This window comes from Raphanus sativus, chromosome 6, assembly GCF_000801105.2.
Source record: "Raphanus sativus cultivar WK10039 chromosome 6, ASM80110v3, whole genome shotgun sequence".
Lineage (NCBI taxonomy): Eukaryota > Viridiplantae > Streptophyta > Magnoliopsida > Brassicales > Brassicaceae > Raphanus > Raphanus sativus.
In genome coordinates, this window is record NC_079516.1 from 16,996,968 (window position 1) to 17,023,491 (window position 26,524).

General features: G+C 34.0%; 4 protein-coding genes across 4 annotated transcripts; 1 reads left to right on the forward strand and 3 right to left on the reverse strand.

Annotated features, from left to right (window-relative positions):
- Positions 1-1,791: 1,791 nt before the first annotated feature.
- On the reverse strand, positions 1,792-2,729 carry LOC108807215 (TLC domain-containing protein At5g14285). Its single transcript, XM_018579471.2, has one exon. It carries the CDS (start codon positions 2,562-2,564, stop codon positions 1,812-1,814), a length of 753 nt encoding a protein of 250 aa, XP_018434973.2. The 5' UTR covers positions 2,565-2,729; the 3' UTR covers positions 1,792-1,811.
- A 12,523-nt stretch (positions 2,730-15,252) lies between these two features.
- LOC108807951 (uncharacterized) lies at positions 15,253-15,768 on the reverse strand. The gene has a single exon (XM_018580170.1). It carries the CDS (start codon positions 15,766-15,768, stop codon positions 15,253-15,255), a length of 516 nt encoding a protein of 171 aa, XP_018435672.1.
- A 686-nt stretch (positions 15,769-16,454) lies between these two features.
- On the reverse strand, positions 16,455-17,917 carry LOC108807211 (uncharacterized). The gene has a single exon (XM_018579465.2). It carries the CDS (start codon positions 17,667-17,669, stop codon positions 16,836-16,838), a length of 834 nt encoding a protein of 277 aa, XP_018434967.1. The 5' UTR covers positions 17,670-17,917; the 3' UTR covers positions 16,455-16,835.
- A 3,722-nt stretch (positions 17,918-21,639) lies between these two features.
- LOC108813841 (cytochrome c1 1, heme protein, mitochondrial) lies at positions 21,640-24,110 on the forward strand. The gene is made up of 8 exons (XM_018586513.2): positions 21,640-21,798; positions 21,951-22,010; positions 22,188-22,405; positions 22,687-22,966; positions 23,056-23,127; positions 23,199-23,315; positions 23,397-23,462; positions 23,713-24,110. Exons 2-8 carry the CDS (start codon positions 21,951-21,953, stop codon positions 23,827-23,829), a joined length of 930 nt encoding a protein of 309 aa, XP_018442015.1. The 5' UTR covers positions 21,640-21,798; the 3' UTR covers positions 23,830-24,110.
- The last annotated feature ends 2,414 nt before the right edge of the window (positions 24,111-26,524 follow it).

The following is a 26,524-nucleotide window of genomic DNA, read 5'->3' on the forward strand; positions in this document are numbered from 1 at the left end:
ATATGGCTTTCTACAACATGTAGAAACTCCTGCCAGTCATCAATTCCATTTACTTCAAATGTGCAATAATTAGCGGAGTAAGTTTTAGTGGAAATTTAATGTGCATTACCAAACGAGATATGTAAAGATGTAAAGATGCACGGTTAATCAATTTAGTGAAAGCTGATTTGGACCATATATTTCATTCACACTTCTGTCTCGTTATATGTCTTCTGAAAAAAGTCTTCATTCTTCCCATCCTAGGGGAAAACAACTATTTTATATCTAACATATAGTGATATATTCAATTTATATCCGATATAATACATGTATAAAATTACATGAACTTTCGAAAATTTCAAATAACACACTTAATATTTATTTTTCGACGAAATCATACACCAGTCACTACATCAGCTGTCACATCATCTAATTTTGCTTACGTGAATGTTACATCAGCTAATTTCGAGGATGCCACATGTATAAAATTATTTTTATAAAAAATATCTTTTTCAAAAATGTATAATTTATCAATTTTATTATTTAGTAAAATTGACAAAAAATAATTAAATAATTAAATTTTAGTCTTATATAAGAGATATATTCGTAAATGTTTCGATCATCATGAATATCATCCTTATAAGAGTTATATATGTGTTGTAATAACACAAATTCAATGTTAGTGTTGCAGTCGTGCTACTCTTGATTAATCATGGTTGTGTTTACATTTAAAAAATTTATGATATGCTAATTTAAATTCTTTAAATGTAAATAACATACCTATGAATAATCAAGAGTAACACGACTGTAACATTACCATTGAATTTTAATTCTGAATAATTACAACACATATATAACTCTTATAAAGATGGTATTGTAATATGATCAAAAATTTACGAATATATTTCTTGTATAATATTAAACTTTAATTATATAATTAATTTTTGTTAATTTTACTAAATAATAAAATTTTATAAAATTTTAAATTTTCTCAAAAATTAATTCTGTAAAACAATTATTCATGATTTTTCAAAAAAAATGTACATGTGATATTTTCACTAGCAAATTTAGTTCACGTAGCATTCATATCAGCATGATTAGAAGACATGGCAGTTCATGTGAATACATTGAAAAGGAGATGATGCAGATATATATACTGTGACTCTGTGAGAGAATATAAATGGCTTAAAATTTCATTAATTAGTGTAGTTGGTGTGAAATTTGTATCCTCTTCTAGAAGGAAGGTCGTTTGAGTCCTAGTTTTCAGCATGAATTTTGGATGCCATGGAATGGACTTTAGTTATTTAGTAGATCTATTAATGTTCGAATTAATTATCTCTATATTAGACAAATAAAATTAAATATAATTGATCTCATTAGTTGTTGTCATAATAGAACAAAATATGATTATGTCTTTATCTTGAGCCACCCCCACTTTAAACAAGCTGACATCCTCTTAACCACGTACACTTATAAAGTTTTCTTTAAAAAAATTAGCACTCCTTAAAATAAATATCTTGAAGTCAAACCCACATTTTCTGTGCTTCGACTTGGTGGTTATCACACAAACATTATCAGTAACACTAAAAAATATCATAAAAATTTGTGATATGTTAAATTAAACTCCGAAATCTGAACATTGAACAATATAGATGCCTAATATCATCTTATCATCCTATTTTTAAACCCAATGATAGGTAGTGTATTAGTGTTTGATTATGTGGGGTTAAGGTCCAAATCAACTGGTCTGATCGGGAGATATTAATTACTTTACGCTAAAAATAGAGACCAAATCTGAGTTGAGATATGGAAAATTTAAAAACATATATATTTTATTGAATCTTTTTAGCAATTTTAGAATTTATTTTTTCTTTGAAGAATAGTACCCACAAATTCCAAATCCAAAGAATACTAACGGTAACGGCAACGACAATAACGACGGTCCACGACACCCAAACCCATCTCGGTATGACGCCATCGGCTCCTCCACTGACGTAAAACCACGTCATCTTAACGATAAGCAACGGCGCCAGAACGCACCTACAAACGCTGTACGACGCGTAAAACGGCACCGTAACGAAACGGTGCAGACTCGCCGCGAGGGGAGCGTCGGGGCCGCGCGCGTCTGCGAGCGTCCACGAGTTCTGGCACGCGCTGGTCGCCTCGGCGACGATGAGGAGGGCGAGGAGAGCGCACGCGCCGTGGGCGACGAGGTAGCGGCACGTGAGGAAGACGAAGAGGACGGCGGCGTGGTGGGCGGCGAAGAGCTCGTCTCCGCCGGCGGGAGAGGGAAAGACGGCGAGGTGGAGGAGATCGGCGAGGAAATAGGCGGAGCTGAAGTCGAGGACGGAGTTCTGTGACCGGGTGTTGGGGGAGGAGAAGCCGCGGTTGGGATCGGAGAGGAGGGCGTTAGCGGCGAGGTAGACGGCGGAGACGCCGTGGAGGAGGGAGATTAAGCAGCTGGAGGCTAAGGGACGAGACGCTGGGGTCCATCGGCGGAAGAGGTATAAGTAGCCGAGGAGGTAGACGAAGACGAAGAGTGAGAAGAAGAATGGTAGATCCTTGAAACTCGTGATTGAATCCATGACTGTTCAAGGATCTTTTAAAAGACTATACGTGTGTCTGTGTGTATATATATATAAGATGAGACATGTAAGAGAGAAGATGACCGATGGAGAGATGGTTGAGGTTTGTTTAGAGAAACGAGGTTAAGGGTTGGCGGAAGTAAACACCTAAAGCGACGACGTTTAGGATGATATCTTAAATCCTGATCTTGTTATGACTTATGAATGGTGTCATTCACGTTTCCTTATTCAATTTGGAAAATTGATTTTTATAGTTTATTTTAAATTTGCCCAAAAAAAAAATAGTTTATTTTAAATTAGATGGTTTCCGCACAAGAATATATATATATATATATACAGAGCTAACAATTTTTAATTTTAATATTTATTATTATATTAGATATAAATTTAAATTATTATATAAATTATAAAATTTGAATATTCATATTGGTAGTGAATATATTAAGTTATGTTCTTTTGTTTCAAGTTTTATTTATTTGATGTAGATTTTGGATCAAAATATTTTCTATACTAATAATCAAATTAAGAAACTTGGATTTTAAAATTAGATATTTATTTTGTTTGTGATCCAATAAGAAATCTAATGTCACTGAAAGGATTAGTAAAAAATCACAATCAAAAAAACATCAACGAAATAATAATAATAACTAATAAACATTATATATTCTTATAATTTAGATTTTTTAAAATAGTGAGAAAAATAAATAATAATAATTACAAGACATTATTTGTGTATTCTCTTAGATTATATTATGTTTATTATTTCTTAAATTTTATTGTTGTTTAATATTATAATCCTAGTTTTCCATTCTTCCATTTATACTTTTATTATATTTTACGACATATTTTCAATGATGCTTTACATTTAATCTCAATTTTAATATTGTAATAATCTTTAAAATAGTTTTCAAATAAAAATTAGAGAAACTGCATATAATATTAGTCATCAAGATCATAAAATAAATATAAGATAAACATAATTATGATATTATTGATAGACTAGTGATTTTTCGGCGCTACGCGCCGGGTTCGTATGTTATAATTTTACATAAATTTATAAATTATTATATGATCGTAACAAATAAAATATGTTAAATATGAAAATAAAAACATATTAAAAATGATATTTTCTGATTATTTTTATAGTGGTTAGTGACCGTAGTACATTACTTTGTCTGAAGTTGTTTAGTTCAAAGTGTAATAGCATAAGTGGTTGTTACTAATCGATTTAATAAAAATAGAATAAAAAGCCGGTAGTCATAACAAAATTAATTTAGTTGGAATTTAAACATAAAACAAAGTTGATGTTTTATATAGAGAACATACTTATATTATTAATTAATAAAATAACTATATATGAACTATAAAACTTTTACTAATATATTTAGTTCAAATAATAGAAAGATGGAATACGTTTCAAATTTTATAAAATTTTATAAAAAATAAGGGTGAAGTGTTAATTTTTGGTAAAATAATTGGTGAGTATCTAATATATATCTTTAAAATTACCATGTTGACTTTTAAAATATAGAGGTGTGAGTTGTATGTGTTACTTTGGTTTCAAGGTCTCTCAAAAAGATGTATCTTAAAATATAAAATTATTTTCTATATTAATTTTGTTATAATGGAAGATTTTGTGTGTGTTCATAACGAAATTCTTGTTTGTCCATCCTTATTTAGAATATCAACGAATCTTAATATGAATTTAAATATGTTTTTTATCTAAAAACTATAAATGGTTCCTAAACTCCTCTATTTAATAGACAACTTCTATTTTAACCAGAATGGAACAACTTCACCAAATTTTCCTAGTAAAAAGTCAATTTGTTTATTAGTAAATGAGATGTTAGCATCTATAACGATCACGAGAAAAACAATTTCTAACTATCTGTGACATTCGAGCTTGCTGACTTCTTGCATAGTAATGGTTTTAACAATAAATGGTTAGTGTGGTGCAAATGATTAATGGTAAGGGTGGTGTGTGATTTACATCAATTTTAAATAACTTTAGCAACCAGGCAACGTTTTCAAAATTTATCTCAGATTGGAAGTAATGATTCTTTTCTTTTAGTTAAGTTTTAAGAGTATATTAATTATGTTCACGGTTTTTAAAATGTAAACACGGATAGCATACATCAGGCCGGGTTATCCGTTCGGGTTCGATTAATAACACTTCGGGTTCAGATATTTTTTATACCACCCTACAAAACTCGTTCGTGTATTTTTACATTTCGGGTCGGATAACGGGTCGGATTTTTTGGTTCGGGTTCGGTTCGGATTTCGGGTTACGGATTTTATGCCCAGGCCTACATCAGGGAAGTTATTGGTTTCCTTACACAATGTAACATTGGAAGATACCATAGAGTTAATGTGTCAATACCAATAGACCAAATGTTAGTCTTTTGGACTTGAATCGCCATCTATACTAATAAAGTTGAGTTTTTTATACTCAGACATTGAACCGGACGATTTACCGGGTCTCTGGATCATTGGGTAATCGTGGATGAACCGCGGTTTAGTAAATGAATTAATTTTATTATATAATAATATATTAGCTATGAAAATAAATATATAAAAACTAAAGTTAATATTTTAAATATTTTCAAACATAAAGTAATAGTTTGGATATGTATCTATTTTATGTTTTTTTTTTGAAAATACTTAAATTTAGTTTCCATTTTTGTATTTTTATTTGACATGCAAAATATTAAGAAATTGTTTAAAGTATTTTTAAAAAATATGTAACATAAGAGTTACGAAATCTAAAAAAAATCAAGACATAAAATTCATAATAAATTAAACTTCCAATCCAAAAGTAAAACATCATTGTAATAAATTGTCAATAACAAAAATAAAGTAACACCTAATCCTAATTAACACTAAAACACATTAAATAAAGTTAAGAAATATTTTAATTATTAAAAGGAAAATGCCAAATGGCATTTTTTCCCCCAAGGAGATAAAAAACTCAACTTTATTAGTATAGATATGGTTAATATAAACTGTTAAAATTTATCTATTTATTAACTGTTCTAAATATCATAATAAGTACACATATTAAAATATATTTTTAAAAATAATTGTATATATACCAGTAGAATAGATTATTAATGTTTATTAATTATCTTAAAACTAAATATTAAATAATAGCATAGATTAGTTTTGCTAATGACTTATTCTAAAATCATGGAGAATATGACAAATAAGCAAATCAACTTCTCAAATAACCGTATATAGATTGTACAATAAACTTTTTATAAATTAATATTCGGTAAATAATAACTTGAAAATGTTATTGGTATTGAATTAGACCGATTCAAAAATATGACACAAATCAAGAAGATAATAAAATAATATATTTAAAATTCTATGTAAATATATATTTCCGCTGAATCATAAATTAGTAACTTATATATTTTGTCTACATAATTCATCTCTATTTTTTTAACATTTCAATATGTTTTGATAATATTTATTAAGTTATATCTAACATCGCATTTAAATTCTATGAAACATATTTATATCAATGTTCAAGAAATTGTTAGACGGTAACTAAATGCTTTATAGAAGACTAGCAACTAGGCGAATTATTCCAGACTAGGCGAAGGCCTAAGCGTTAAAAAATATTTATTATTTTATATAGATTTTATATTTATATGATATATTTTAGTTTTTGAATTTAATTATAAAATTATTGTGATAAATTAACAAATTAGACATGCAAAACAAAAGTAATTAAACAAATTTGTAGATTTATACTAACATTATTGTTTAATCTGTAGATATAATTTATCATCCGAAATGATTTTTTTTAAAAATCTGATCTATACCAATTTAGACTATTGAAATCGGTTAAAACTTTTATAAAATGGTTAAAATCGGTTTAAATTGTTATCTACGGCTTTCTTCATCTGCGCGGAAGTCAAAATACATGGTGGTAGAACATTTAAAAAACATTAGAGCAAGTATACGTTTTCTCTCCTGTAATGTAATTTAACATGTTTGCTATTTACCTTCAACAAAGCTTGGCGAGCAGCTTCTCTTTCAACCAAATGTGAGAAATTTGATAGACCGGAAAGATATTTAGGCAACCAAATATTCATATCGTAGAAAACGAATAAAGACTACAAAGGATAAACATCATGATATACTATAATATCAACAGATAACCTATATAACGGGTGAAGCCATCTTTCTCATTCTTCGCAGGAGGGACATATAAAGCGGTTTTACTGGTAGTTTCTACTCGATAGTTTTCCACCGCGCTTCGAATAATTTTACCAAGCATATCCCCCATGATGTAACATCATACCCTGGAGGGTTATATGTCATTGCGTTGGTAAATGTAAGTCTCACATCAGCAGCAAACTCATGTGGGCTTGAGTATTACACTAGACGCTAAGTTCTTCTTTACCGTCTCTACTTTCCATGTAATGTTTGATAATCGCAGAGATAGTCAAGTAAGTTTAGTTTCACTACATCAACTGGCGCCTGAAAAACCCAAGAATGTGGATGTGACCATAGTTTTTAATCTCTCAGCACTCTTGAAAACCATCTTTGTCTTCTCAAGCTCTAGTTTGAGCCGGTGAAACAATTCTTCCTCTCAGAGTGTTACATGTTATATGCGCAAATGACTAGTCTCTGGACACCATAAGGATCTTCATCAATGCTTGAATTATGCAGGAGTGATTGAATTTTCGGATGCAGTGACCTCGGTATCAATCTGTGCGGATCTTCCAGAGCCCTGTGATTCACCAGGTACTTAGAAAGTACCTCGGTATCAATCGGTAGTATAATTTCACATGAAGGTTATATTTTTGGTGTTAATACTAATAGAATCTATGCTTGGTTCGGTAATACGAGTAATTCAACAACAAATTTTTTTGAAGTAGCTCCAAATAACACTCATAAATAATCACTCGAAATGTTAAAAGAGCTCCCTTACAAAAATTTCATACATTCAGACCACTTGCGACTTGCGAGAGTAAAGAACTTCGTTGGACTGAAAACAAAACAGAACAAATAGCTGGGGTAGGCGGCCCGTATTGATTTGGTAAGAAATAAGCCCAGTTTAATACATATCTCATACATTGGTTTCAAAAGTAAAAGATTAAGGTCCGATTAGTGCTCCCATATCTCATGTTGTTATTTTACATAACAACATTATTTTACATAGCTATTATATATTAACTTTAATAATGTTGTTATGTTAAATAATACTAGATCATGACCCGCTCGACCGAGCGGGTGTTAATTTTTTTTATCTTTGTTCGTACTAAATGTTATACATGATTGCTATGTGTATTAATTTTAAATTTTGAGAATTAAAAATGTGTTCTAATGTGTTTAAATAAACAATGTGTACTAATGTGATTCCTTTGACACGCTGCTGCAATCTTTACACCATATAAAACAGAAAAAGAAATAGATTTATAAACCAATAGAATAGAAAAAAACTTATAAAAGATGAAACAAATGCAAGTACAGATTCATCTGCGAGGATGCACTCAAATGTGTCGCCTCCAAAACCGGTGTTTTGTTTCCAACAATGAAGAACTTTAACTCGAATTTTCCAATTGATTCTTAAAGATTTCACACCATCTATCATAACTAAAGTGCTAGGTTTCGACATTGTGTTTAATTGGGAGTTTTTGTGAAAAATATAACAACTTGATCGACTCCTAGATTTTAGCTTTGATAAAATATACTTGGAGAAGGAGATTTTCCATAACTGATTATTTAAACAACTTGGAGAAGGGTTTTTCTATAAAAGAATATTGACTGTATTTTTGAAGGAAAGGAATATCCGATAATCAATTAAATTAACCATAGTAAATACTAAGAACATCGATTTTATTGTTTCTTAGATTTTAGGTTTGATAGAATAAACTTGGAGAAGAATATTTTCTATAACTGATTTTTAAAACTTGCGATATTATTAAATCCGATATTGTAGGCATGTTAAATCAACTTGGAGAAGTGGTTTTACTATAAAAGATCATTTAGTGTATATTTTAGAATTGAGAGATTCGATTTTTTAAAGGAAAAATATTGACCAATCTTAAGATGAATTATATATAATTGCAAAATGGACAAACATATGAATTATATATAATTGCAATGTGGACCAATCTTAAGAAACTGGATGAGTGTGCACATGATGGTTTTATTACAAATACTATGTCTAATTTGTATAAGATCATGGCAGGGATTATGGTTGCACATTTGAGTTGATCAGATATATTAGTATCTAATTTCTATGTATGTGACGATTCATATGTATCTTAGTATTCTTACTATATATATATATATTATATATAATTTCAATATGGACAAACAGATGAATGGTACGTATTTCAGAGGAATGGTATCTATATATTATATATAATTGTAATATGGACAAACAGATGAATTATGTATAATTGCAATATAATGGTAAAATTTAGTTTCAGAGCAATGGTACGTATTATATTCTTGGTATATAAATCGTCATGTAATAATGGTACGTATTAAATCCACATGTAATAATATGTGGAAAGTATGTATTATAAATAAGGAATGATGTTTAATTTAAATATAAGAGATCCACCTTTAAAATCCACCTAGAAGAAGTTGTAATGTTTCTGTTTTAATAAGATAGATGTTAAAAAGGTATAATATGCAAATTTCCACGGAATGGCCACATTTTAGAAAATTGTTGATGATGAATACAAAGGTCCGATTAGACGCTGTTGTGTTCAGTGTTTTGTGGATAAAATAAACCTAATTGTTAAATAAATTTCACTTTAATATTATACTGCTTGATCATACTTGCCAAAATAAACTGATATACAAGAAAAAAATTGATTTATCCATATAACATCAAATCTGCACAAAAGAATTTAGATCGTTGAAAAGGATTTCTGATTTGGATCTCGGATCCGGGTAAATGGTTTTCTCCCTGTGGATGATGCTCAGCATATCTATAGCGTATCTATAGTGATGAGATTTTGGTACAACCAAGAGCTGGACCAATGAGAGGCTCCCATCTATTATACCACTATCGAAAGCGATAGTACACGTGGAGTCTCCCACGCCAGTTGAACCCTACTTCAACAACACAAACCGTAGTAAAAGTTAAATCAATCAATACTTTAGATTATATGAAGATACCATTCGTTTCTACTTTACCATCTAGAGATGCTATACTTCGTATTAGTTTTGTTTAAATCTTTCGTACATGGTAGTGTATAATTTATGTCGACAGTTAAATTATAGTCTGAAAAGCTGTTATGGCTACCATTTAAGCAGGTTGGTTTAAGCTTTAGATTCATTTTCAGTTATTCAAAATTAAAAAAAAAAAGAAAAAAATTCAGATAACAAGACAATTAAAAAATTATTGATATCCACTAACTCATCCGTCTTATATCACTAGAAAGTTGTAACATATTTCAAATGTTTATATTTTACCAAAAAAATGTTAATATTTGGTTAGACACTTACGGATTGAGTTTATAAAACATACACGTGAAAGGTTCTCATTCGGACTCTTCTTCGGTTCTTCTACCAAAAAAATCCATTGCACTTAAAGAGAGGACTGTTTCTTCGATACACGAGAGCACAAAAGACTTGACGTAACGTACGGCCCGATTTAAAGCTCACCACTGTGACACGTGAACGACCACACCAATCAACCGATCCTATATCAGCTTTGTCGGAAGTAGCTGAAGGGAGAAATCTGGAGACTTTGATTGGTTCCCGTCTTTCTCTTATCAAATGCCAAGTGTATGCTTGATATGTGTGCGCATGTTTACACCTTTATTTATTCTCCCTCTTCATTAGTACTTTTGGCTTTTTCTTTTCTAATTTGTCAGCCGATAACCAATAAGGCGTCTCCACACGCTGTAACAAGCTGAGCTCACGAGAATACAATCTCAACTAAAGAGGGTTTAATTTATACAAATATTTTTCGAATACAATCTCAACAATTCAACCAAATTCATATAACGTTCCTAGTTTGTACATGCATTACGAATAAATGAAATATAATATGAATGTCATATATAGCCAAGTACACATAAATGAAGTTCAAAGTATAGGTTTTCAATATAGAGAAACAAAGAAATGGAAATCAGGTGTTATACTTTGTTTGCATATACTATATAGTATGCAAATGCAAATACATGTATCTTTTCTGGATACGTATAGTATAAAAAATATAAATAGAGTTATTATTATTATTGTTATTTATTATAAATATAAAATAAATGATGGGTGTGTGGATACATATTAAGGAGCTGCATCCTAGCAGGTTAATTAAGAATAAAAGATGATGTTAATTACAATTCACAAAGAACACATGTATATAGAAAATGTCAAAATGCAAATGTACATATAAAACAGGCTCTATATGAGTATTCCAATTGCGAAGAGACAAGTGCACGTTACAAGGACATGAAATATACATAGAGCATGGTGTACTTAGAATCTTGAATGATATAGCCGAGCATGTATAACTTAAGATATGTATATAGAACTGTACGTAACTGTTTAGTGTATGTGTATATGTCAGCAAGGGATTCATCAACTTACTGAAGTGAAGGTGATTTAATACCAAATACAACACCTAAGAGCATCTTTATAGGTGTAACTCTTGAGATAGTTTTAACCATATGGGCCCACATTTTTGTTAAAACCTTTCCCTCTCTCCTCTTATGCAAGAGGCAAGTTTTAAGCTTTTTGCGGGTCCCGTTTCTCTATTCTTTTTTCTGATTGGTTAAATTTTTTTTTTCTTAATCAAGAAGAAAAAAAAGTTTAAGAATCATTTTTAGAGTTAGGGAAAATTCCATATTAATACCCGAACTTAATTCCATTAAGCTATTTAATACCCCAACTATTTTCGTACCCAGTTAAATACCCCAACTATATATTTTACCTACTTTAAAACTCCAACTCTTTCCCGCCTACTCATTTTCAATCGAGTCGTTAACAGACTTCGACGGAGCAGTAAACGATGTTAATATGGCCGTTCTTGGGTTAACTACAGTAAAAGAACAAACCACACTAGTTAAAAGATCCAATCTTGAGCCCAGACCCGAGCCCAAATATTTGCCCAGACCCGAACCTAAACCCGGTTACAACTACACCTTTTCTAATAAACAGAAAAAATTATCCCGACAGAAAGAAACCCCAAAATCGAAGATGAACCCTAAACCCCCAAAATCGAGAATGAACCATTGAAATTCGACGCCTTTCGACATAAATCCAGCAAGATGAGGTTCGATTAGCTTGTTTATCTTTGATTCCGTGATTTCGACTCTTAAATCCAGCTTCATTAACCCAAATCTTCTCTCTTCTTCTGTTGTTTTGTAGTGACGAAGATGACAAGCTCAAGATACACATTCACTACGGAGGTGTATTTTCGAATGAAGGGAACTATGTAGGTGGTGAGATTGCTCCGGATATGGTCGTAGATCCCGACCTCCTTACTTTCTCAATTTTCGAAGATTTCAGCAAAGGTGAGCAAGATGTGGAGAAACTCAGGTACAGACTACCCAATGAAGATATGTCAGAAGCCAGATTGATATGGAAGGACAAGGACAGAGAAATTATGAAGATGGCTGCAGAAGCTCAGAAATTTGGTGAAGTACACATATATGTCGAACATAGAGTCTCTCCAATAGATGTTATTGATGCTGGTAGCTTGGTGTCTGAAGTGGGTCGTACTGAGATCTTTGAACAAGACGATGGTGAGAATGCTGATGTTGAAGATGGCAGTGATGAAGAAAGTGAAGAAGAAAGCGATGGTGAACACAAAAAAGAAGTAGAAGACAGCGATGAAGAAGTGATAGAGGAAGAACATAATGACGACGGAGTTCAGTCGGAGGAAGAGGACCAGATTCTAGGGGAAGGAGATGATGACCCTAGGTTTGGAAACTTGTTTGAAATAGTGGAATCTGAAACTCATAAAGTTCATGAGGAGGATACGCAGCCTAATGCAGATGCCGACGAGTCAGTTGATAGTGATGTGGAGACTGAAAAACAACTCCCTGATGGTGAATATCCAGATTCTCCGGAAGATACAGATGACGAATGGCATAACTGGCAGGAGAAAGATGATCGTGGAAGGCGTTTGAAAGGAAAAAGTAAAGCTGACTACGACAAGCCTCCATACTTATGGCTGATGCAAACATTTAACAATGCAGATGAATTCAAAGATCAGTTGTTGAGGTATGTGCTCAAAACTCAGTACGATGTCAAGTTGAATAAGTGGCAAGCGACGAAGCATGCTGCAATATGTTCTCACAAGAAATGTGGATGGAGAATATATTGTTCCCTGGAGAAACCTATAAGGAAGTGGATGGTAAAGGTGTATGAGGACAAGCATAATCATTTGCCAACAGGAAGAGCTAGGATGCTCAGCCAAGGAACTATTGCGAGACTATTCAAAGAGGAAGCAAGAAGAAGGCCTGATATAAGAAGTTCTGACATCAAAGATGAGTTGATGCACAGGTACAGTCTCTCAGTTTCGATATATAAATGTAGAAAAGCAAGGAGAATTGCATTGGATATGGTGTTGGAGACGCAAAAACAACAGTTTGCTAAGCTTTGGGACTATGAGGCAGAGTTAAAAAGGTCCAACAAGGATGTGACAACAGAGATAGTAACAGTTGAGAAGGATGGAAGACAAGTCTTTGAAAGTTTCTATATCTGTTTTGAGCCATTAAGGAGAACTTGGAAGAAGTGTTGTAGGCCTGTTATAGGTCTTGATGGCGCATTCTTAAAATGGGAGTTGAAAGGAGAGATACTATCTGCAGTGGGAAGAGATGCAGAAAACAGAATTTACCCTATTGCTTGGGCTGTGGTCAGAGGTGAGAACAAGGATTCTTGGGAGTGGTTCATGAAGAAGCTAACCATCGACTTAGGATTGGGTGTTGGAGATGGGGTGACCTTCATATCTGACAAACAAAAGGGATTGAAGATAGCTCTTGCAACAGTAGTTCCAAAGGCTGAGCATAGAAATTGTGCAAAGCATGTGTATGCTAACTGGAAAAAGAAGTATGGGGATATTGACTACAAACCATTCTTCTGGAATGTGGCGTATAGCAAGACAGTTGGAGAGTATGATCTTCACATTGCTGAGCTCAAGGCATTCGACAGAAATGCACATGATGATCTACTGGCCGTTGATCCTACAACTTGGTGCCTTGCTTTCTTCACGGGAAATGCGAGATCTGCGCATGTTTGTAACAGTTTATCAGAGAGTTTCAACAAAACAATAAAGGGGGCAAGAGAATTACCTTTGATTAATATGCTGGAAGCCATTAGAAGACAGGCTATGACACGTATTTCTCGCAGATTCTTGAAAGCTAGAGCTTGCATTCTTCCTTTCCCGAAGAAGGTTGGAGATGTATTGGAAATAAATAGGAAATAGAGCAGGGATTGTACAATACTAATCAGCTCAGACAACGTGTTCGAAGTGGACTTATACGGTTGTGGCTATGAGGTCTGTCTACGTCTACGTCATTGTGCGTGTAGGGGTTGGGACCTGACAGGAATACCATGCTCACATGCTATAGCAGTTATCAATGATAGTCACAAAAAGCCAGAGGAGTAAGTCTGACTCGTTTTCTCATTTTTATACATATTTTTCTATTATTGAGTTTAACTTGTTTGAGTTTTTTCAGCCATGTGGATGACTATTACAAGACATAAGTTTGGAAAGAAAACTATGCCTCCAATATAAAACCAGTAAATGGAGAGATCTTTTGGGCAAAGACTGGTAAAGAACCAATTGGAGTTCCTGGATTCAGAAAGATGCCAGGCAGACCTAAGAAGAAGAGGATAAAGTCAGCACATGAGTCTCCTTCAAAACCGAATAGAGTGTCAAGAGATGGCAGGAAAATGACATGTAGTAACTGTAAGGAGACAGGACATAACTGTGGGACTTGCAAGAAACCACCATTTGTGGTCCAAGGTCCAGCACGCAAAAGAGGAAGACCTCGAAAAAACCTTGTAAGTGCTTTCTTACCAATAATGTTGTATATCATGTTGTGTTTTATTTGATCTTTTTCCATATTGACTGTAATTACAGGTTGATGACAACCCAAATCCATCAAGAAAACGAAGGACAAGTCTTTCACAACCTTCAAATTCTTCTACTGCACCTCAGCCACAAGCTTCATCTACTGCACCTCAGCCACAAGCTCAGTCACAACCAACAGTACAACAAGCTCAGTCTCAACCAACATCATCTAATGTGGCTTCTGGTCGTGGGCGCGGACGTGGTCGTCGTGGTAGACCTCCTGGAAGAGGACAAGCTCGGAAGGTGACTGTGCCAAGAGGTCAAGGCGTATACATGTGCCCCTTCACTGATCGAGTGTTTGAATGCTTTGGGTCTACTGCAAGAGAGTGTGGAGGAAGCTCTTCCAAGGGAACAAAATCACACAAATAATGTTGGCTCTCTGTTTTTTAGTTTGTTGCACTTGTGAACTAATGTTATCTCTCTATCTTTTGAGTAACTATGTTGGCTTTTAGCACACTAGTTTATGCAATGACTGGTCTCAAGTTTATGCATTTGATACTTTGAATGTTTTCCTTGTCAAATGCACTAGCAAATTTAACATAAGTTCCATAACATTCAGCATTTCATTACAATACTACTTAGCACAATTTAAAAGCATAACACAACATAAATAGGTAGAATAACCTACTTCAAAGCATTAACAACCACAGCAGTAACGCAAACAAACCCCACCCACGATATTATCACAAACTGCCTACCCATCTTCTCCTTTCCATAGCTCACAGCAAGCTCCTGCTTCAGCTTCTTGTTCTCATTTTCCAACTGCAGCATCTTAGACTCCATTTCTTTAGCATCACAACCAATCATAGCCCTCAACTTCTTGTTCTCTTCCTCCTTACCGTCACGTCCAACCATAGCCCTCAGCTTCTTCAACTCTTCTTCTTGCTCACGAATTAGATCTCTAGCTTCCAATAATGAAGTTTTTTGCCAACCATAAGGCCTCCCAATATCAAACCACTTGAAGAAATCACAAGAATTCGATTTTGGATTTGGACATCCATAGAACCTTCTACCTGGATTATCGTCTGTCCAAGATTTCCTCACCACCGACAGCTTCGCACAGAGACACCTCACGTCACCGGATCTCATTCCTCCACTGATTGCGTTGGAGCCAGCTTCAGAGCTCGAGCTTCGGTTCATCTTCCTCCACTTGTTCTGTGTTCTGAAATTAGGGTTCTTGTAAGGTGAAAGGGGGAGATTTATAATTGAATCGTCTTAACCATAGTTAAAGAATAAACAGATAATTAACATCGTTTACTGCTCCGTCGAAGTCTGTTAACGACTCGATTGAAAATGAGTAGGCGGAAAAGAGTTGGAGTTTTAAAGTAGGTAAAATATATAGTTGGGGTATTTAACTGGGTACGAAAATAGTTGGGGTATTAAATAGCTTAATGGAATTAAGTTCGAGTATTAATATGGAATTTTCCCTTAGAGTTACACCTATAAAGATGCTCTAATGGCTAGGGGTCCTCACATAATTCATGTTTTTTTTTTGATAATCTAGGTATCCGGACCTCTCACTTAGTCCGACTATCCCACCGCGTCCAACCGGAACTGACGAAAAAAGTTTTAGAAACCAAACGGAAACCATGTTAAATCCGCTATGGCCGGAACTCAAACTCGTAATAGCGGACACTTCAGCCGAGATTTCTTTACCATCAAACCACGAAGCCCGGTTATAATTCATGTTTCTGTCTCAAGACTCTCAAGTCTCAACCAATATAAATGTCTATAACATATTTTTGGCTTAAGATCAAATTTATTTTACAATATGCCTTATATCCTATTATATAAATCAGTTTTCCACAATATAAAAGTTTATGAAATATACAATAATAAATAACGTTGATATCTTAAAACACACTGTATGTTATATTTTAAAAAATAAAGATAGAAGATGACATTAGTACAAAACCATACAATTAATGGCCTCTTTTTATTTAATCTTTGCCAATAAACGTTTGACATTATTACGACATGTACTATATATTTAAGCTTCTCCATACATCTCGACATTGTCATCACCTTGGTTCTTGATTTTTTTTTAAATATTATTTTCTCAATTTCTTCAAGCTTCTCTATATATAATCTATTACGCCTAAAGAAAGTTGCTAAAGTGATAAAAAAGCTTGTGATTAACACTTCTCGATCACATAGCTCAACGATAATTAAAGTTCTTACCCTCCTGCTTGAAGCAGCAACCAGCATCAAAGCCAGAGAGTGAGAGCAGCTGTTGTATCTAGCCTCCATGCAAAGCCACCAAACTCCATTTTCCACACATCACACGGCACCGTTTTGGTATACTTTGTTTCCCGACACGTGTACTGCATCCTCACCCTACACGTGAATGCTCTGTAGTTGCAATACATCATCCCCACCGTCGACTCCTCCATCACCAACCACACCGTAACATCCGTCAACGACGGATCTTCACCGGAAACATTTCTCCGGTAAGCCTCGTTTACCCACACCACTCGGTTCGAGGCATCAGATACGAACGATGGACACGTGTCCTTACTTAGGTTATCCACCATCTCAACGTCCGTACACTCCACTGTATGAAAACTAGAACTACCGTCAGATACGCCAGTAACGGACTCCACCGTCACCCACGTCTCTATCTCCGCCGTGAAGCCGCCGTTAAACATGGTCCACGTGTTGGTTTCTCGTGTTTCCTCTCCGGTTATCGTTTTCACCAACGGATCGAGACTATCTTGATCTAACGGCGTGGAGTCGCCTGTGAGAACGGACTTTTCCGGCATGAGTTGCAGTGTCACGGCTCCAGCTTGTTCTCGTTGATCAGACACGTCAGATCTGTTCTTTCTTCGACACGTGATGTTATTATTCTTTGAAACCCTAACGTACTTTCGTTTGGTTCGTTTGCTCATACCGTATGATGAGTTCTTGTTGTCATCGCATGGCTGACCAGTTGTTGGTTTTGGAGCGATCGGACGGTACCGGAGCATGAGAGTGTCGATGGAAACCTTATCCTGCGCCTTGCTGGCGTATCTTAGCGTTCCTAACAACTCATCTTGATTCATTATCTCTCTCTTTCTCTCTTCTCAAACACTATACCTCTTTCTCTCTCTCTCTGTAGTGTTTCTGTGTCTCTTTCCGGTGAGTTGAAAAGACTATCATTCGGGGGCAAATGAGGAGGAATGGTAATTCGCCACGTGGTTAGAGGGTTACCGCATATATACATTTAAATCATTGGATGGTGGTCTCTGTGCATCTTCTCTGTTCTATGTCATCTTTTGCACCATATTTATATCTCTTTTGCTTCTTTATTTAAATATGTTTTTTTGCTTCTCTACTTGAGATAAGAGAGAGTAACAAGAAAACCATATCATTTCTACTTTCAGGCCCGGCTTAGATAAATTATAGTCCCTGACTCCTGTGCTAAAATATTTTTTTTCTCATAAATTACAGTATTATAATCTCTCTAAATACAAATGAGGACCCTAATCTATATATATACATATGCTTCTTAATATATTAGGACCCTAATTTCTATAAGAATTTTTCAAAAAAAAAATGGACCCTGTGCTTGTGCACCTTGGGCACACCCCAAGAGCCGGCACTGTCTACTTTAATAACGATTTAGAACTACTATTTTTTGCACATATAGTTCAGAGAACAACAAGTCCCAGGTTGACAGATTCTTGTTGAAGTTCCTACAATTATAATCTGTTAATTATCCTGCAAGTTATTATTAATTTAATATTCTGAAGATCGTGTTAACCAATCATGCATATCGACATAGTACGATGATTAACGCCACACATACACGCACCTGTGTTTATATATGACTATAGTTAAGGGGTAGGTTATAGGTATATATATACACATATACAAATCAACTCTATGTGCGACTGTAAGCGTAGGTATATACCTACATGTATGTACAAAGAGCTTGTGTTTTATGATTAACTTCTTATCTAGCTAAAACCTTGACAACTAATTATAGTTTTTATATTGGAAAACTATCAATATTTTCTTTTGTAAATTAAAACTATCATATATTTTCAACAAAATGTATGTTTAGTGTTCTTTATAAAATCTGTTCAAAGTGTATGACGGTCATAGTTGTATAAAATCTCTTCCTTGTTTAAATTGCAAATGTATGTTTTTATAAACATTAAAACTGGTTCGACTTAATTAATAATAATAAAAAATTGAATGTGAATATAATATCATTTGATGAAATATATTTACAATAGACTCACATTTAAGCAATAACTAGGTGATTTTCCCGTGCGCATGCACGTATATAAATATTTATAAAATGAATATATTAAATAGTTTCCTATAATTTTTTTTATTTTTAAATTACTATATAATTTATATTGTAATCAATATGCTATTTTTTCAAATATATTATTTATTTTAATCATAGGTATAATTTTGGATATATAAGATAATATTCTGATTCAACCATAATTTGTTTATTCTATAGATTAAAATATTGATTAATTTTGTTGTTTACATTTAATTTGATATTGCCTTAGATTTGTAAATATATTTAGAAATATTATGTATATTTTAATATTTTTTTTCTAGAATTAAATAGTAAAAATAAATTAAAGTTTTAATTGACTCAAAGTTACTGATATTAATATAACAACGATAGTATTATGAAACCTCATGCATATATATAAATTATAGAAAAGAACTTAGTGGCAATAGTTGGTTAATATATATTCATAATATTAATTGAGATCTCATATTAGTTAATAGTATGTTACATTGTTCTATAGTTTATATTTATAAAAATATTAATATGAACAATAATACATTATATTTAGTTAAGTGTTTGATTTTGTATTAAAAATTAGATTAGTCCAATTACTCATTTTGTGGATATATTGTGTTACATATATTCCTTCAAACTAAAATATATTATTTCTAGTTTTAACTCAAACCAAATTGAATTAATTGTATTCCTTTGGTTCTTCATCATAGATATGTAAGTATGTTACTATCTTTTATTTTTAATTTGGTATATGTTAATTTGAAAAAACAAAATTAGAAAGTAAAGTCATGATCTGTACGAAGTTGCATAAAAATAACTTATAAACTTATAAAGTCAGATTATTTTTCTGAACTTTTTTTTTTTTTATGAAATCACATCACATAATAAAAATGTTTCATTATAAATTTCTAAATACTTTCTTTATTATATATTTGATTTGGAAAAATATAAAAGGATACTTTATTAGAAAATAAAAGATGCATTTTTATTCATTAAAATATCTTGTGTTATGTTACTTAATTTTTTGTATAAATTTGAGAAATAGATTAATTAAAATAAGAAAATTATATTACAAATATATATTATGTTGTTTAAGATTATCTTTTAAAGGGATAATTATTTAGTTACTCTAAAAATCAAAATTATTTGTTAAGTTTCCATTTAATGAATCGCATTATATATAAAAGATATTTTTTCGTTTTTAAAATTTACAAATTTTTTCATTATATAGGTTATTTAGAGAAGGAAACCAAAATAAAAAGGAAATTTTTTCTTTTTAATAATGACAAATAGATATATTTGATTAATTAAGGGTACTATTATAATTAACCATCATAAGAATTAACGTGAGCGCGACACATAGAAAAATAACTTCTCAAATAATATTATAGAGATTAAAACTAAACAATATTTTTTAAAAATTTAGATATCTAAAATAGACTAATGATATTACGATTAAAAATTTATTTACTTTTTTAAAAGATGTAGAAAAGTTTGAAAATTTTAGTAATAAGAATTTTATAATTATAAAAGTAAAATTAAATAAAATTTCGAAATTTATAATTCATATTTGAATATATTTATTTTAGGGATGATTTATGAGTTATTACCATTTTTAAAAAGTTTACCAAAAATATAAATCGGCATTAAATGTAATGTATGAATTATTGCCATATTTTATAAAGTTTACCAAAAATATATATCAGCAATAAATGTTATTGTCCATGTCATATTTAACTATAAGCCATGTCATCAATTTTAGTAACCATGTCATCATTTTTTTGTGAAATTGATTGTGGAGATGACATGTGGCAAAATCACTTCTCAAATATAGACTAAGAGATAGCATTGTTTCTTTCGACGTTGCATATGCCATACATGTATACAACCATTACAGATTGTAAAACAATGGCCAATACTAGTAGATAACCATTAGAGTTCGGGTCACTTAACTTTTCTATTTTAAAACTTAGCAATCTTTTTATATGGTTGCATATGGTCCAATAGTTTTTTTATAAAATTGACAGGCCATTGTAAACGCAGAGCACACGCATTGGTTGAATAGAACAATGTCATCTGCCCACATCGATGCATACACATAGTCCCTATGATAAATTTTATCGTATGGTTGGTTATCCAAGCCCTCCAATAATTTTGGTAGATTCCCATTTCTCTATTCCTTTAAAAAAAACGGAGATTTGTAATATTATGTTAATGCGTGGGTCCAGTATAAAACAAAATATGCTGGTTCACTTTATTTGAGGAGGACTCTTATTGGTCATAGTAATCTCCGACCAATCAAATTGCATTATGTGTCCTCCATCTCTCAGTTGAAAAAGCTGTTATGTCATGACTCATCGCACATTTGAAAATATATATAAATATAATATTCTTTTGTATATATCCAGACCATATGCATGCAGCATGCCTACATCTGTGAGTAAACCGAATAAGAGATGTTCATGACAACGATATTTACAGATATAACAGTTAAACAAAACAATGCCTCGCTGCTGTCTACAAAGCAGATATGGCTGAGTCTCTAAGTCTAATTAAGCCTCGTGCAAGATTTTTAAAACTAGATTAGTCGTTAGTACTGTTTTTTTAGGAAATTATTTGAACTTGGGTTCCAGATAACTCTATTTAGCAAAAAAAAAAAACGAGTGCTTAAAATTAAAATTTATATCTCTTGATAAATTCTCACTTTCTGGACTTATCTTTGTGGACAAAATAACTGGGCCGATACAGTTTAACGTTGGCCCATAGGCCCAATAAGGTGAAACTGTCCCCCCGTGTTTAGCATCAGCCACTGGTGTCATCGTGGAACACCCATTCTCTCTCGTTTATCGGTTTACTTCTTCGTTCCTTCCTTCCTTCCTCGATCGTCTCTGTCGCCGATCTCGTTGCTTCATTCTCCGGTGAGATTCTCTCTGTTCGTATTATTTCATAGTTAAATACTTCGATGTATTCTTTTGACATTTGATCGATAGCTAGTTGTACGGATCTGTATGTAGACTCTGATTCTTAGGGCTTGTTCGTTTTTTTTCTTTCTGATTCGTATATTTATCAGATGGTTGGAGGAGGAGTTATCCAGCAAATTCTCAGGAGAAAGCTTCACTCCCAATCAGCCGTAAGATAATTTATTTATTTTTAATCATTTTCTGGAACATTATAACACAGTGTTTAATTGTTATGCAACAATCTTGTCAAAGGGTATTTTGGTCAGCAAGCATATAACTCATTTTGGTTTGCAGCAAGGAGTTTCTCTCTTAAGCATTGTGTTTTTTTTTTTTATTAATCGTGGCAGGCAACTCCTGTCCTGTCGTGGTTTGCTTCGAAGAAAGTTCATGAGGATGCTGCTGCCTCGTCTTCTGGTGTGAGAGCACTTGCTCTCTTGGGTGCTGGAGTTACAGGGCTGTTGAGTTTCTCCACGGTTGCATCTGCTGATGAGGCCGAGCATGGGTTGGCGTGTCCGGACTACCCTTGGCCTCATGATGGCATTCTCAGCTCTTATGACCACGCTTCGTGAGTGTTTGTCCACGATATTAGTCACCAGTCTAAGTGAAAAGTGCTTATCCCCTTACTTAATATAGCTAGGACTGTGAAACTTGAGCTAAAAGTCTCTGACTTTCTATACTGTGTTAAGTGATAAAAGTCTCTGACTTTCTACATGTCAGTCACCACTCTTTTAGCGTCCTTATACTCTTTACTTTATACAGTTAGACTTTGAAACTTGAGCTAGGCTCTAAAAGTCGCTGGCTTTCTGTACTGTTTTAAGTGATGAAGGTGTGATGTTGTATGAGCAGGATCCGTCGTGGGCATCAAGTTTATCAGCAAGTCTGTGCTTCTTGCCATTCCATGTCTCTGATCTCGTACCGAGATTTGGTGGGTGTTGCCTACACTGAGGAAGAGGCCAAAGCAATGGCAGCTGAAATCGAGGTTGTTGATGGACCTAATGACGAGGGTGAGATGTTCACCCGTCCTGGCAAGCTCAGTGACCGCTTGCCTCAGCCTTATGCTAATGAATCAGCTGCAAGGTTCGCTAATGGTGGAGCGTATCCTCCTGATCTCAGTCTTATCACCAAGGTCTGCTCCTGTTTTAACTTGAATCTGAATACCTGTAGCAAATTTGTGTTTAGTGATCTAATAAGTGGTTTTAATGTTTTGCCTGCCAGGCACGTCACAACGGTCAAAACTACGTATTTGCTCTTCTGACGGGTTACCGCGATCCTCCTGCTGGCATTTCAGTAATTTCTTTCTCATTTACTTACAGTGGACTTGTTCGATTTCTGATTTGATGGTTTGATACTCTTTACAGATTAGAGAGGGGCTACACTACAATCCTTATTTCCCTGGGGGAGCAATTGCTATGCCGAAAATGCTCAATGATGAAGCTGTTGAGTATGAAGATGGTGTCCCCGCCACAGAGGCTCAGGTTATGTTTCCTCTTGATGGACAGCCTTGCTTGCTGAGAGTGTCATGATATTAACTTTGAGTTTTGTCAATTACGGCGCAGATGGGTAAAGATGTTGTGTCATTCTTGTCTTGGGCAGCTGAACCAGAAATGGAAGAGAGAAAACTGGTAAGTTTATCTTTCTCTTTTCTCCAGTGGATATGCATTTTGGTTTGATGTGGTAAAATCTCAGTCGAAGTTCCTAGTTTCTTTAGTTTACAATCAGACAAGTTGACTTAATAGTTCTTGTACCAAGTGTGCTGTGCTAATTAGTTCTTGGTCTGCTACTAACGCATTAACATCTAGATATGCTGAGCTCTTTTATATGTTCCAACATTTGACATGGTGCTAGCTAAATGGTGAGTTTGATGATTTGCAGATGGGATTTAAATGGATATTCCTTCTATCTCTTGCTCTGCTCCAGGCAGCGTACTACAGGCGACTCAAATGGTCCGTTCTCAAGTCCCGCAAGCTGGTCCTCGACGTGGTGAACTAAAAGTATTGCGTAGTAAGCTTTTGCAGTGGCTACACACAAGTCCTCTTCATATCTCCATTTTTTCATGTGACATAAAAATCTTCGATGGGAAGGTGGAGAGACCTCAACTTCTGTTCCTTTTGAGTATCTATTGGGAGTTTTATGAGGATAATAACGAAAATTAAAAACGTCTGCCTCATAATCAAACATGATTTTTGAGATTACTATATACATTTCGTGTTGTTACTTCTCTCAGGCCGTTACGCCACGGTTTATTCAATAAAGAATATCATCTGTACTCAGGTTTCATGGCTTGCGGTGTTGTTCCTTTTATGATTGAGTGTTTGTTATCCTCTCTTATGTCGTTCTGGCATTGTTGCCATAAATATTTGTATGATTCAGGAGTCCCAACAAGGTAGTTCAGAATCTACTTGAACAATTGACGTTGATTTTTTGCAGTGAACCTGTCATTGTTGCCATGAATTTAAGTCAGAAGAGAGATTTAAATTACCATTTTTGATTTGGTATGTAGCTTGTTCATGTATATAAATGGCAAAAAGAAAGTAACTGAAACCGACAAAATTACAACACGTTACACTGAAAAACTTTTACAAATGATATCCATGTTAAAAGGTAAATATATAATCTGACATTGCTTATTTGTTCTCCTCCAATATTACGATCAAATTCAAATGTAACTATTAGCATCACGAAACCATTTATAACATTCCCACTACCGGGCCCAAATTTTTTTAAAAAGGGATGGACTTCTCTACGGCCCGATTGTCTAAAACCTAGTAGTTTCTTTCTCTTTTCCTTATGAAAAGAGTTGCGGTTTTCTTGTTTTGTTTCATTCACAAACTGAAATGGAACTATGCAGAAATTTCCCGGAGACCAGAAACCTTAGCTCTCTCTCTCTCTCTCTCTCTCTCTCTCTCTCTCTCTCTCTCTCTCTCTCTCTCTCTCTCTCTCTCTCTCTCTCTCTCTCTCTCTCTCTCTCTCTCTCTCTCTCTCTCTCTCTCTCTCTCTCTCTATTTCTCCTCGGCGGCCGCTCTCCTTCCCTCTCTCCTCCTTGTTGGTGCTGTGTGGTGTGGTGGTGGTGATTGAGATCTCGATTTCTTTGTTTCTTGTTTTCAGATCCATATCCAGATCTAGGCTAAAATGAGGTGATTCAAACCCATCTTGCTCTCATGATTCGAACCGGAAGAGCAGTACAGGGAATTTCCGTTCGGATACCCTCACGAACACCTTACGCTTCACTGTATGTTCATGAGGGTATCCGAACAGAAATTATCTGTACTGCTCTTCCGGTGCTGAAAACATGGGAAATATCCAGTTATCCTCTGCATCACGGTACTGCTCAACACACCTTAACCTAGATCTGGAAACAAAAGACAAAGAGATCGAGATCTGAATCACCACCACCACCGATCGGCGACACCACCACCACCACACCACGCAGCACCAGCGAGGAGGAGAGAGGGAGGGAGAGCGGCCAGCAGGGAGAGAGAGAGAAAAGAGAGACGCGCGGAGAGAGTGATGGCTAGAATTTCTGGTTTCCGGATAATCTCTGTCTGAATTCAATTTTTCAAGAAAACACATGTTTTCATGGACCTCATAGTGATTAATCCTTAGGTCTAAAAAACTTTTGGGATCACACTACAGTTATAAAAAAAAATATATGGTTAGATAAACTAATTGTAATTTAGCTAGCCCGCTTTTAAGAAAATAAGTTCAAACCTAATATCAGAATGCATACATCTCTGGTAGTTTTGCATGTCAATTTACGGGTTCTTTGAATTCTGTTTAACCAAACAAAACTAGATACCTCTAATATCGTGAACCATTAGAAGTGGCCATCACAATCACACATGACACACCTTCAACTTTTACTGTTTCTACTTTCTCGATTTTGTTTGGACTCTTTCCTGATTCCTTGTGCATTGTCTTGAGTCTTGACTCCTGAACCGAAAAAACGCATTGCCCATGCGATCATTTCTTTTCCTTTTTTATAAGAGGCTTAAAATTATTGTTAGAATTTTTTTGGTCAAAGTTAAAAATTAAAAATTAAGAGGCTTAAAACTCCGCTAAAATTAAAAACTCCATGCCATCATTTCTTTTTCCAAGACATTCAATTTTTTTAATAACTGAGGGTCCGACTGGTAACCATTGTGGAATCAAAAGAAACACATAGGAAAGAAACGTAGAGGAATAAATTTGCAGGAATAAAAAGGAATTGTTGTTCCATCTTAAATTTGACAAGAAATAATTTTCTTCTTTATTTCTTTACAAAAAAAGGAATGATGGGGAATGAGAAAGAAAAACTATTTCTTGTGAATGGTAATTTTTTTAGGAATGTTAGGGAATACATTATTACTCATCGTCCCTTGGTCACCAGTCGGACCCTCAATGTCTTGGTTCTACTGAAGTGGTGCAACCTAGAGACCGAAACGATCAAAGACTTAGCTTGTGCTAGTCACTATGTGGATCACTGTAAACGGTTTTCAGTTTCGATTACTGGAGTTACCGCATATAGAATTTTTAGTGGCCGGAATTCAAATTTAGATAGCGAAATTCACAGCCGTAAATCATGTATTAGCAGAGCTAGAAGCTCGGTTAAAGATATTCAGTTTGTTATTATTATTATCAGATCTTGGTTTATTTTAAGGCTTTTTCTTTGTTTTTTAATCTTGTGTCCGAACCCGTAATATCTGAA

Excerpts from the sequence above, each read along its gene's own strand:
- LOC108807215 (XM_018579471.2), bottom strand. The coding sequence starts at position 2,564 with ATGGATTCAATCACGAGTTTCAAGGATCTACCATTCTTCTTCTCACTC.
- LOC108807951 (XM_018580170.1), bottom strand. The coding sequence starts at position 15,768 with ATGAACCGAAGCTCGAGCTCTGAAGCTGGCTCCAACGCAATCAGTGGA.
- LOC108807211 (XM_018579465.2), bottom strand. The coding sequence starts at position 17,669 with ATGAATCAAGATGAGTTGTTAGGAACGCTAAGATACGCCAGCAAGGCG.
- LOC108813841 (XM_018586513.2), top strand. The coding sequence starts at position 21,951 with ATGGTTGGAGGAGGAGTTATCCAGCAAATTCTCAGGAGAAAGCTTCAC. Across the intron at positions 22,011-22,187 it reads AGCTTCACTCCCAATCAGCC|GCAACTCCTGTCCTGTCGTG; the intron begins GTAAGATAATTT and ends TAATCGTGGCAG. Across the intron at positions 22,967-23,055 it reads ATCTCAGTCTTATCACCAAG|GCACGTCACAACGGTCAAAA; the intron begins GTCTGCTCCTGT and ends TTTGCCTGCCAG.